The 12,025-nt window shown below is 51.7% G+C and overlaps 5 protein-coding genes across 5 annotated transcripts; 3 read left to right on the top strand and 2 right to left on the bottom strand.

The window, feature by feature from the left end:
- Positions 1 to 252: 252 nt before the first annotated feature.
- N7446_006446 (uncharacterized protein) lies at positions 253 to 4,016 on the top strand. Its single transcript, XM_058515194.1, has 2 exons — positions 253 to 360; positions 422 to 4,016. The coding sequence occupies exons 1-2, from the start codon at positions 328 to 330 to the stop codon at positions 3,824 to 3,826; spliced, it is 3,438 nt and encodes a 1,145-aa protein (XP_058372372.1). The 5' UTR covers positions 253 to 327; the 3' UTR covers positions 3,827 to 4,016.
- An 833-nt stretch (positions 4,017 to 4,849) lies between these two features.
- N7446_006447 (translation initiation factor eIF5) lies at positions 4,850 to 6,097 on the bottom strand (the record flags this gene model as incomplete). The annotated part of the gene is made up of 1 exon (XM_058515195.1): positions 4,850 to 6,097. The coding sequence occupies one exon, from the start codon at positions 6,095 to 6,097 to the stop codon at positions 4,850 to 4,852; it is 1,248 nt and encodes a 415-aa protein (XP_058372373.1).
- Positions 6,098 to 6,950: 853 nt separating this feature from the next.
- Positions 6,951 to 8,811, top strand: N7446_006448 (bifunctional hydroxyethylthiazole kinase/thiamine-phosphate diphosphorylase; the record flags this gene model as incomplete). The annotated part of the gene is made up of 7 exons (XM_058515196.1): positions 6,951 to 7,047; positions 7,098 to 7,274; positions 7,327 to 7,462; positions 7,513 to 7,920; positions 7,974 to 8,350; positions 8,405 to 8,505; positions 8,557 to 8,811. The coding sequence occupies 7 exons, from the start codon at positions 6,951 to 6,953 to the stop codon at positions 8,809 to 8,811; spliced, it is 1,551 nt and encodes a 516-aa protein (XP_058372374.1).
- Positions 8,812 to 9,042: 231 nt separating this feature from the next.
- N7446_006449 (uncharacterized protein) lies at positions 9,043 to 9,845 on the top strand (the record flags this gene model as incomplete). Its single annotated transcript, XM_058515197.1, has 4 exons — positions 9,043 to 9,073; positions 9,123 to 9,138; positions 9,205 to 9,255; positions 9,323 to 9,845. The coding sequence occupies 4 exons, from the start codon at positions 9,043 to 9,045 to the stop codon at positions 9,843 to 9,845; spliced, it is 621 nt and encodes a 206-aa protein (XP_058372375.1).
- A 379-nt stretch (positions 9,846 to 10,224) lies between these two features.
- N7446_006450 (uncharacterized protein) lies at positions 10,225 to 11,834 on the bottom strand (the record flags this gene model as incomplete). Its single annotated transcript, XM_058515198.1, has 2 exons — positions 10,225 to 11,579; positions 11,636 to 11,834. 2 exons carry the CDS (start codon positions 11,832 to 11,834, stop codon positions 10,225 to 10,227), a joined length of 1,554 nt encoding a protein of 517 aa, XP_058372376.1.
- Between the last annotated feature and the right edge of the window lie 191 nt (positions 11,835 to 12,025).

Raw genomic sequence — 12,025 nt, forward strand, 5'->3', positions numbered from 1 at the left:
TGAGCCAGGCAACACTTAGGCAGCGCCAGAGTTCCCACGCGTTGCGACGCGCTAGCGGGAAGCTCACGTGCAGGGTCATTTTACCCGATTGGGACTAGCCAACCATAATTCCTAATCAGGTTAGCGTTATATCCACACTTCCAAGTTACACCGCCTCATCATGCCAGCAAAACAAAGGCGGTATGTATATATCCCGCATTATTTCTATCACCATGATCCCAATTACCTTCTGTCTATTTGTGTTTGATGCTGCTCGACTGATGCTATCTTGCCAACCCACCTCAAGCTCATCTCTTGAGTTCTCAAGGAAAGCTTCCATTAGCTACAATGGCGACGTCCACTCAAGCAGCCTTTAACCAGGTATGGTTCGATGCTTATGGAGCAGCTCCTCGTGCGTAGCACACAGCTGATCTTCAGATAGCTTCGGAAGCCATGCGTTGAGCTCAACAATGTTATTCTCCAGTTCCGCGGAAACCACGCTTCCGCCACCGACGTTAGTCGGGCCCTCGAACCGGTGTACACCTGTTTGAACACACTCGCGGAGGATGGTACGCTTGACAAGAGACTAGCTGAATACGTCTTCTTTCCATTATCCCAAATCTTCAACGAGACCCAAAGACTCTCCGCAAGATGTCTTGAGATTGCGGTCGGCTCCCTGCGAATATTGGTATCTCATGGATGGAGCCACGATCTTACGCCCGATATGGGCAAGCAACTCATAATCCTGTTGACGTTAATTGTGGGAGGATCACCGAATAAAGCCCAGGCGCCGATTGTGCCCGAAGAATTGTGCATTGCTGGATTCGATTGTCTCGCTGCTATTTTCAAGGCTTTGAGAGGCGATGTTGCTCAACAGAAAATCTTTCATGAAATTGGCACGGCAACAGTCATTGACCAGACAGTTTACATTCTGCTTGAGGGCATTGTCGATGAAAGGTCTGATGAAGTTTGCACGAAAGCTGCCCAAGCCCTTTACGATCTTTATGACCGTATCACAGACCGGGTAGTCCTTGCCAGTATCATGCCGCGAACTGTTTCGGCATTGGCTAAAGTTCTGAGGCCAACAACACAAGTCCGGAGATCATACATGCTGCTTGAATTGTGTTTGAAAACACTTACCCGCCTATTGAGAGCTGTTCTTAATGATGAAGTCGCCGCTGATGTCTCCCCGCCCCCGCTGGGAAGCGAGAAAATGGCTCTGGATGAATCTTGGTTGAAGGCTACAACAACACAAATCAAGTTGGCATTGGCCAATGTCATTCAAGTCCGTCGTCATCAGCGAATCGAAGTTCAGGACGCCCTCTTGGACCTCTGCATGATGGTGATTGAACAGTGTCAAACCACTTTGTCAGACTCTGTGCCTATTATGGTTGAAACCATCGTGGTTCTGGCATACAGAGAGGACGAAGGAAACAATAAGGCGTACCAGCACCTAACTCATCTTGTTACTACATATCCTTCTGTACTGGATTCTCTCAAAGAATCATTGCACACATGGCTCACATCATTCGCTCGGATCATGCAAGGCAATGACGAGACAGCCAAACAGAGGGGACTACGTCAGATTTCAACGGTTTTCCAAGTGTTGTCTCAAGTTCAGTGTGGATCGAATTTGCTGACCACCGGCTTGGCATCCGGTTTATGCGACAGTCTGAGTGGAGTCGTTAAAGAAAGTACCAACTCACCTCAACCCCTGAACACGGATGATGTCGTTATATTGAGACCAAACGACCCATCTGTGATGTCTGGAGTGTTCCCGTCAGTTCTTCTGGAACACCAGAGTCAACAACAGACCCTGAAGGACCTACGCTCAATGATTAGCCGACTGAATCTAGCCGAATCTGGAATTGAAATCACTCGATCAATTGTGAGCCGGATTCAGAGCACCGGTGATCACTCCATTGCGCCGTTCTGGCTGGCAATGACATTCCTACGTGATAGCACTACAGCCACAGCCAGTTTCGATGATTTCATTTCTCTTGATGCCGTGGAGCAAACTTCCCCATCATCTTCACGTGGTAAAATGATTGAGGAGATGTACAACATTTCATTGAACTTGCTGAACGAAGACAAAATAGTCGGTGTTGAGGGTGACTGGCGTGTATCAGCACTTGCATTGGAGGCCGTGGCACTTCAAGCTCAACAACTTGGCGAAGCTTTCCGACCCGAGCTCATGGATGCGCTCTATCCGGTACTGCAACTGATGACAAGTCGGAACCCAGACCTTGAACGACATGCCATGATCTGCCTGAATATTTTAACCAGAGCTTGCAATTATGCGGACGCAAGCTCAATGGTCATCGCAAATGTAGACTACCTGGTGAACTCGGTAGCTTTGAAACTTAATATCTTTGCTGCCTCACCATTTCCGGCGTCGGTTCTATGGATGATGGTGAGGCTTTGTGGCGCACCGTTGATTCCATATCTTGATGATCTGATTGACTCGATATTGCACCTTGTGGATCTGTATCACGGCTACCCCGTCTTCACCCGGATGATGTTCAAAGTCCTTGGGGCAATCGTGGATGAAGGAATAAATGAGCCATCCATGCTTACGATCGACGAGGGCAAAGAACATGGTCCCCCAGACAACCAAAAACCTCGCTATGAGCATCTCTCAATCTCGACCATCGCAGCAGACCTTGCCAACCGAAAGGCCAAACGCGATCAGCGCGCCAAGGATGAAGTGGTAGATGCCGACGGCAAAATCTCCCACCCCAAGAAGCCATGGGCTGAAACATACGACAAACCCAAACCCGAGCCCTCAATCGAAGAACTACTCGACCAAGCTGAATCCGACGAGCCACTCCCACCACCGAAGGAGCCAGAAGACGCCGAGAAGCCACTTAGCAAAACACACACTCTTCTCGTGCACATCGCCAAACAAATTCCGTCACACCTTACCACACCCTCCCTCGACCTTCGCAAAGCCCTCCTCGAGATGCTGGCCGACATGATCCCGGTCCTATCCCAGCACGAAACCAGTTTCCTGCCCTTAATAAACGACCTCTGGCCCACAGTTGCCCAGCGAAGTGCTCCCAATGATCCAGCTGGAAGCATGCCCGAAGAGACAACACGCCGACCCAAAAGGGCAAGGACCCCCGACACAGAGGAAAACAGGGAAAAAGATATCTACGTCACTGAAGCAAGGGCCAAGGTAATCGGAGCAATGTGCAAAGGCGCCGGCGACTTCATGGCCTCGCGCGTCGAAGCCGACTTCCCAGGATGGAACGCCTGGTACGAAATGAAGTGGAAGGCGATGGTTAATTGGGCCGAATATGGGCAGCGCCATAATTGGTCCCCTCGGCAGACCCCTGCTACTGTCCGGCTTGAGGGTTCTGCTACCGATATCGCTACTGGCGCTCGCGTCACATTTGGCATACCCTTCAACCCGCACCTCGCTATCGAGAAGGCATACCCCGGATCGAGGTACTTCTCGCATGACCATCGTCACTGGCGCTCTCTGATGGAGCTTTTCATGACTGTGCTTGAGAATGTCCGTCTCCCTCTGGAAATTGGAGATCGCATCTGTGAGCACTTCGCCGCGTGGATTGCGCTCTTTGTCGGGCCGTATTATTATTTCCACAAGATGAGGACTGAGACTACCGATTTTGCTCCGGGGGATGCTGTACTTCCTGTTGAGAGGGCCATCCGTGCGATGGAGGCTTGGAATTCGGATCTGACGTGGTTTCTGTTTACGAAGCACCTTGTGGGAGGGGATGAGGGGTTGGAGGAGCTTAAGGTTGATGAGACTACTATGAATGTGAGATTGGGAGGTGAGGGTGAGGATCAGGTTGTGCGTCGACTGGCGAAAATGTCGTTTTAGTTTTTACTTTGAATGGTCCTACTGAGTGGAGTGACGGGGCTGTTTCGCCTGAAGTGTGGAACAATTCGACGTTCAGCTGGCGGAGGTGTTTTTGAGGGTTTTCTTTGATTTGTTGAGCATCTTGCATAGCGTGAGACATTGTTCGGTTTACATGTACAACTAGTCGACATTCGAAATTATTGATAATGAGAATATTCTTAGTCTACAAGCCTCCATTTAGACGTAGGAGGAACCAGGTAGTTGACTCGGGCCCGTAGATACAGTCATAGGCCATATTAATTTGATATAAAAAAAAACGAAGAATGAGAATCGTATTTGGGGGGAGTATGGGGGTGTGTCCTCTCACACCCCAACCATTATACAATGTACAAGATGAGCCTGAGGCACTCGAAAATGGGCAAAAAAGAGGTGTAAAAAAGAGACGCCAAAGTAGGGTGAAAACAACGCATGAAACAGTATACCCGCTTCGAGACTTTTGAGTAGAGACAGTCCGTTACTTACACACTTATGGCCACTGTTGTAGTTTATGCAGTATGAGGACAGGATAGGACATGTGAAAGACACAGAGGCTCCGTCTGAACAGAAAGAGGCTCGGACGGCAAAGGTGATGCTTTACTTCTCCTGTCAGTGGTAGATCATATTCCATGGTCAGTCAATCAAAGTTCTATTAACCTGTTGGAGCCTGACTAGTATCGTAATGGCTATGCAGGCGCTTCCATCCGGTCGAAGCAAAAACTCGTGTCCGTACGCCTGATCATGCTCTAGTACACATATTCCATGGTGTGGTGCGGACATCTGTTAGATTTACATGTACGAGTCAGTCTACACATGAAAGTATTAAGAAAAAGACCACATTTGATAGCAATAGTCGATAAAGGAGTGGCGACTGGTTAAAACTAAATGATGAGAACCTAACCGGATTGTTCACGCGAGATGAGCATATCCAAAGAATACAAATTCCAAAATTCAATCTTAGGGTGAACGCAACGATAGTCAACACGAAACGACGTACGAATCAACCATCTACTCGCTCTCCTCATCACTGTCTTCCTCGTCGCTCTCAGCACTCTCGAGCCATTCAATGAAGGGCCTAGCGGCCTTGTGGATCTTCTTGCTAGTCGCGATGTCGACGTACTTCTTGCTCGTCTTGGCGCCCCAGCCCTTGAGGGTCTCCTCAGACACGATGTCGTTCTGGTAGTAACCCAGCAGGATAGCTGGGATCTGAGCAACGAGGGCAGGGTGGTCCTGGCCAACGAAGCGCTCGGTACCACCGAGGAAGGCCTTCTCGTGACGCTCGGAGCTGATCATCTTCTTGAGAAGACCGGCACGGCTCTCGATCTGCTTGGCGATCTTCTCGTCGAAGATGCTCTGGGCAAGGACGGCACAGGTCTTGTGCTTGCTCTCGATGCCGAATTCCTTGGCCTTCAAGTAGATCTCGACGTCGGTGACGTTGGTCACGCCGCCCTTCTCGGCAGCAGTCTCGACGATCCAGCTGCCCAGCTGCTCGTAGGAGGAGGGGCCATCGGCACCCTCGTCGTCACCGTCCTCGATGACAAGGGCACGCTTCAGGTCCGAGGGGAGATCCTTGGCGCGAGCCTTCACGGCCTCCTCGGAAACGTCAACAGCCCACTCATCATCCTTGATCTCGACCTCGGCCTCAATAGCCTGAGCCTGGCGGGTCATCTCATCATCGCTACCAGCCTCAGGGGCCTCGTCGACATCGTCACCATTCTCGGAGTTGTTGCTGTCACCAGGGCTGGTTTCCTGCTCGCCGTTGGCAGACCTCTCCTTCTGGCGCTCACGGCGGGTCTTCTTCTTGTCCTTCTTGCCGCCCTTGGGGTTGTTACGGACAATGAAGGTGCTCAGCTTCAGGCGGGGGTCGACATCGGAGCGCTGACCACAGGCCTTGCAGTCCAGAGTGATCTTCTCATCCTTGATGGAGACATCGGTTTCGGGGTTCTTGCACTTCTTGCAGAGAACAAACTTGGAGATGAACCCATCGAGGTAGTCCTGAAGCTTGGGGGCATCGTGGGAACCGTTGATGATCCAGCGTTCGTCGGTGGGCTTGGCGTTAGCCTGGGCACCGAGTTCGAAACCGAAGTACTTGATGAGGTAGGCTGGAGGGCGGCTGAGGGACTTGGCGACGGAGTCCAGGTTGACGACAACGGTCTTAATACCGTTGCCCTTGCCTTCGACCTTGGCCTGGAGCTTCTCCATCTTGTAGCGATAGAAGGGATCGGTGACATCCCGGCGAATGTTGACAGTGGCCATGATGACGGTTTAGTTGAGCGATTGGTTCACGAGAGAACGAGGGGCTTGCGAGAAAGGAAGCGAAGAGATCTTGATTTGGAATTTTGTTGATGAAACGACATGCGTGTCGATTTTGTTGTCTTGATTGTGATGCCTTTGGAAGAGGTCACAATGTTGGTTCAACCACAAGATCTGAGGTGTATGCTGCAAGGTTTCGACGCGCGAAACGATTGCAGCTTGGGCGGCAGGTAATGTTCGAAATTTTGGACGGAGGACGAATACATAGACAAGTTCGCAGACGACTTCTCAATGTGAGGCTTTCTGAGAACAGCTGAAGTTCTTTGGGGAATCCGAGACCGAGGCCGGAGACCCGTTGGCGTGTGGCGGAAATTGATGTTGGCGATGCCTAACCAATAATAAGTGTAGAGCGTAGAACTAGACGTTCACGCGAAAGAAATGCAGGCTTCGTTGTTCAAAGCCTTCAGAGATGGATGGGTGGAAGAGAGAAGGTGGGAAACAAAAAGGATTTTAAACTGACAAATAAGGGTTATGTCAGCCGGCACGTGCCGGGCAAAAGTCGGAGTTGGGACGATATATGCCGTTGACTCCGAAGTCGTTTGATTGTTTCATTTGCAGTTTGTATATACGGTAGTGAGTAGAATGAAGATTAACAATGGCCATTGTCATGCACCTTCGTAGACGTTGCCTCGACGCAGTCCAAACCTTACAGTTGTACCCCACCGCGGGCACACAACCGGCAGCAATCTTCCTCTTGCAATGAATAGGGCCAGAAGTGTTGTACAAGTATAGTCTGTCTCAAGCTGCCTTTTAGTTCTTCTCAAGTCCCATATTCCTCTACGTTTGTCCGGACATCATGGTCGACCTCTCGCTATACCTGGTCACAGACTCCACCCCGGCCATCCTCAAGGGCCGGGACCTGTGTACAGTTGTGGACCAGGCTCTCCAAGGAGGTCAGTTTTTCTCAATACCTTCGGCCAGTTACTCGACTAACCCCCCACAGGCGTGACGGTGGTGCAATACCGGGACAAATCCAATGACACCGGTGCCATGGTGGAGACTGCCCGGAAACTTCACCAGATCACCAAGAAGTACAATGTACCGCTTTTGATTAATGACCGAGTCGATGTCGCTCTCGCTATTGGGGCCGAGGGTGTGCATATCGGTCAAGATGATTTGAGTCAGTCGCCACAGTTTCGTTTCAGATGCATATATTGACGAGATATCTGCAGAATACGAGGAGGCGCGGAGACTTCTTCCCGAGAATGCTATCATTGGAGTTAGTACCTCTTCAATTGAGGAGGCCAAGAAGGCTATTGCAGATGGTGCCGACTACCTCGGAATCGGTACTATGTTTGCCACTCCAACGTACGTCTCTCCGCCTGAATTTGGGCTGGATAATCACTGACAACTCGCAGTAAAACCAATACCAAGTCAGTCATTGGAACTGCGGGCACTCAGGCTATCCTGGAAGCCATCAGCGATTCCCCCGTGGGCACTGTCTCGATTGGCGGCATCAACCACTCCAATGTACAGAGAGTCATCTACCAGTCCCAGTCACCCAAAAAAGCACTGGATGGAGTAGCCATTGTCAGCGCCATCATGGCGGCCGATGACCCCACAGCATCCGCCAAGCACTTCGCCGAACTCATCAAGAACCCTCCCCGGTTTGCCGTGGCGTCCACTGCCCCTCGTCCGAACGAAGTCGAGGCCCTGTTGACCGAAGTGCCTCAAGTAGTCCGCAAGATGGTCGAAGTACACCCTCTAGTGCACAGCATGATCAACATTGTTGTGGCTAACTTCGTGGCTAACGTTGTTCTCTCCATGTAAGCGACCCTACCAACTTGAAACCATGTCTCCTAATGCTAATACTATCCAGTGGTGCGTCCCCAATCATGGCCCCATACGGCGACGAAGCCACAGACCTGTGCAAACTTGACGGTGCACTCCTAATCAACATGGGAACTCTGACTAGCGAGAGTGTCTCCAACTACCTCAAAGCCATCAAGGCATACAATGAACGTGGGAACCCGGTTATCTACGACCCCGTCGGCGCGGCTGCCACCCACATTCGCCGCAATGCGGTTTCTCAACTTATGGCTGGTGGCTACTTTGATTTGATCAAGGGTAACGAGGGAGAGATTCGCCAGGTTTGGGGTAGCAGTGCTGTCCAACAGCGTGGTGTCGACAGCGGGCCAAGCACTCTAGACAGCAAGCAGAAGGCTACCCTAGCTCGGGACCTTGCTCGGAGAGAGCGTAAGTCAAGTCCACGGCCATTGAGTCCAATTATTATTTTCTAACTTACCACAGGAAACGTCGTCCTCATGACAGGAGCAACTGACTACCTCAGCGACGGCGAGCGAGTGATTACTGTCGAAAACGGCCACCCATACCTAGGCCAAGTGACAGGAGTATGTATCTCACCTAACTATTCTCCAATAAAAACTAACGTGAATGTCTAGACTGGTTGCGCCATCGGCACGATCTCCGGCTGCTTCTTGACTGCCCACCGCTCGGACAGACTCCTCGCCGTGCTATCCGGCATTCTCATGTACGAGATCGCGGCTGAGAATGCAGCAGCAAGTGAGCATGTCCGTGGTCCTGGTAGCTTTGTGCCCGCCTTCCTCGACGAGCTCTACGCTATCCGCACTGCTGTGGCGAAGGGCGACGATAGCTGGTTTGTTGGCAGGGCTAAGGTGCAGGAGGTTAAGTTGTAGATATAGTTAGCTAGACCCAGATGATGTACCAAAAGTTGATTTTCTATTCTCACTGCCAATGCTTCACTTGTTGTAGACGGGGACTTCCCCTCGGCTCCCCGCATCTCCGATTCCCCGATTCCCCGCGGCGACCACCGACGTCCCTCTCTCCTCTTACTCCTACCTCTACTTCTACCTCTACTTCTCCCTTGTCGCGCTTCTTCCTCCAAATCCTCCCATTATACCGCCAACATGGCTACCATCTCGCGCGCATCGCGCATTCGTGAGTATCCCTACTCTAACCCCCGATATATAACTAACACAATCCCCAGACAACCCCGCGCTATTGTATGCCCATCCCAGCCAGCCAAAAATAACCCAATAACACCACTAACAACCAATTCAAAACAACAGCATCTGCGACATCCAAGAGAAATTCCGCGGAATCTACGAGTTCCCCAAACTGTACGAATCAACCCGACACCACCCCCAATATCCAAGTCCACCATCTAACCAAACAACCCAAAACCAGCATCTCAACAACCCAAAAAATGCTCAAAGCAGCCTCAACCCTCCAAATCCCAGTCTACATAACAACCCAAAACAGAGGCAAACTTGGAACCACAGTCGCAGAACTTCAAGACCACCTAAACGGCCCTCACATTCGCGCAGACGTGGACAAAACGCTCTTCTCAATGATAACACCGGAAATCTCAAACCTACTCCCACAGCCTGGATCTGGATCCCCGCCACTGGATGTGATGATCGTCGGGATCGAGACTCATATCTGTGTAACGCAGACGACGCTTGATTTGTTGGAAAGGGGGCATCGGGTTTATATTCTTGTTGATGGGGTTAGTAGTATGAATGCCGAGGAGCGAGGGATTGCATTGGCGCGGCTGAGGGATGCGGGTGCTATTGTTACTAGTAGTGAGAGTGTTCTCTTTGAGATTATTGGGGATGCTGGGCACGAAGGGTTTAGGGCTGTTAGTGGGTTGGTCAAGGAGAGTAAGGAGGAGACTAAGGGGGCTTTAGGGGCCTTTTCGAAGATTTAGATGAGATTTGGAGAGTGGTTGGCTGGGGATTTGTTACGGGACGTTGATAGTAAGAGAGAAGGGAGAAGATGGTTTGGCATGGACCGTGTAGATTGATTTGTTTTGGTTTTGGGGGGTTTTGTCTTATTGAATCCTGCACGCCATGCCTTGTTCTCGAATTTGGCGCACAGCGCTGAAGCTGTCATTTTGAAGACATTGTATTCCATCCACTGTAAAAGCCCCAGCGCCTGTTCCTGTCCTGTCCGTTTCTGTTGCTGTTCCCAAAACATGCATCCTGGGAAATGTGTTTATTACTCTGTCGTTAGATCAAGTCGTAAACCGGGATCATTCAAGACCCAAGTGTGACCCCAAAGGCTAATCGAATCCTAGTTTGTTTCATCTAGGCTGGGCCGCGCTGGGTGGGGTTGAGCCATCCAAACGCCGAGGCACCCCCAACTGGGTTGAGGGCATCTTTGTCGGAGGAGGTGGACTGGTTAGCGACGTGGGCCTGCGGCCTTTCGGTAATTTCGCCTGTAGTGCTGCTAGGGGCGGAGGGGTGTGCGCGGACGTTGGATTTGACTGTTCGGAAGACTTTCATCTCACGCTTATCAGGCACCTTGGATGCCTTCTTTGTCTCGCGTCTCCAGGAAGTCCAGGGGGGCATGTTATCCGTCCTGGGGGCTGCGGGAGTCTGGGTGCTGGCTGCAGTCCCGCGTGCTCCGGCCTGAGTGGACTCGTCGCCGTATTCACCCTGGATCCGTGACTTCTGAGCATCGCCATCTTCGCTGACTGGTAGTCTAGCAGAGAAAGAAGCGGAGGCTGGAATTTGGGGAAGGCCAGGAGGGGGGCGAATGACACCGGGAGCGGCATGTCCATTAGTGTGGCTTCCTAGCTGATCCTGGGTGCAGGTACTGGGAGAAGTGCACAGAGTTTTGAAGACGGAGTCCTTCTCGGGACGCACGAGGGGGACAGAAACGCGGTTGCGGTCATCATCCACCATAATCAACTTGTCAAGTGAGAACCGGATATCGGCATTGTGGGCGCGCAACACGTCACTTCCAATGATGATCTGAATGGTGTCGTCGATGGGTTCAACCTGGCGAACGACGAAACGGACAGTCACAGCAGGGACCTGGTGAATAGGAGTACCGGGGCGCGAGGAAGCTTGATGGATGAGGGCCTCGGGGAGGTAAACCGGGAGCTTGATCAACGAAACATCTTCCTCGTGAGTGATCATATCCTCCATCCCAAGGTTGCGGATCAATGCAAAGCTCAAGTATGAGACGTAAGAGCCAGAGCAAACTGCGGCGTAAAGCAAAGAGGCATTAGTGAAGTCGTCACTTATCCAGCAGCGAATGATAGAAGGCACAGGACCAAGCAAGAAGAGTCCAGGCGGGGGAATCAACGGGGAATCGAGAGAGGTAAATCCGCCCAGACGGCCAGTGTTCAGACGCAGGCTGTTAGTCCGCGCAGAATGGTGAGAGTGACCACCGTCGGACTGGTGAGAAGCTGTCCGCTCGAGAAGTGGATGGCTGCTTAGACCACTGCCAGTCCGGGGAGGCAATTCATTGCTGGAGCGATTAGCCTGGCCATACCCGTGAATGGCGCTCTCATCGAAGCGAACGCTGTTAGCACGAGAGGTGCCACGCCGAGGCTCCTCCTCCACGTCGAAGGCCACCGCCGAGGTAGGCATGGCGGAGTGGTGAGCTTGGTCAAACCCTTTGAATGCGTCGGGGGGAGAGTGAAAGGCAGAGTCTGTAGAGGAGGATTGGTAAGTGGTGGACTGGAGTGAGCCTTGAATGGGTTGTTACCTGGAGCTGCTGTGCCTACCGAGCTCGGAAAAGGCGACGTCGGACCCCAGGGGCTTCTCATACGTGCATCCTCGTCTCGCCGGCGCTCCAACTGAGCGAGTCGTTCGCCTTGCGCAATATGAGAGATTTGAAGATCCTTTAGCTCTTCAAAGACGCGCCAAATATCGTCCCGGGAGGCGAAAGGATACTGGGCATCCATCGCCTGTGGGGTAGGGTGATGAGAAGAAGAAGTTCGGAGGAGGAAAGGCTATCGGGGTCGTATCTGAGGATATCAAGGCACGTGCCTTCAATTCAAGTCTGGCAGTTTCGATTCAACTCCTATCCTCTCTCCTCCCTCCTGCCACTATTTGTGAGACGGCCCACCGGCCGTCCACCCTGTCTGTGAAGAAC

This window comes from Penicillium canescens, assembly GCF_028828765.1.
Source record: "Penicillium canescens strain IBT 15451 chromosome Unknown utg000004l_segment0_segment0, whole genome shotgun sequence".
NCBI lineage: Eukaryota > Fungi > Ascomycota > Eurotiomycetes > Eurotiales > Aspergillaceae > Penicillium > Penicillium canescens.

What these genes read in the sequence shown, in the direction of transcription:
- N7446_006446 (XM_058515194.1), top strand. Translation starts at nt 328, where the DNA reads ATGGCGACGTCCACTCAAGCAGCCTTTAACCAG. An exon ending in CTCAAGCAGCCTTTAACCAG is followed by an intron (nt 361 to 421) that starts GTATGGTTCGAT and finishes ATCTTCAGATAG; the next exon opens with CTTCGGAAGCCATGCGTTGA.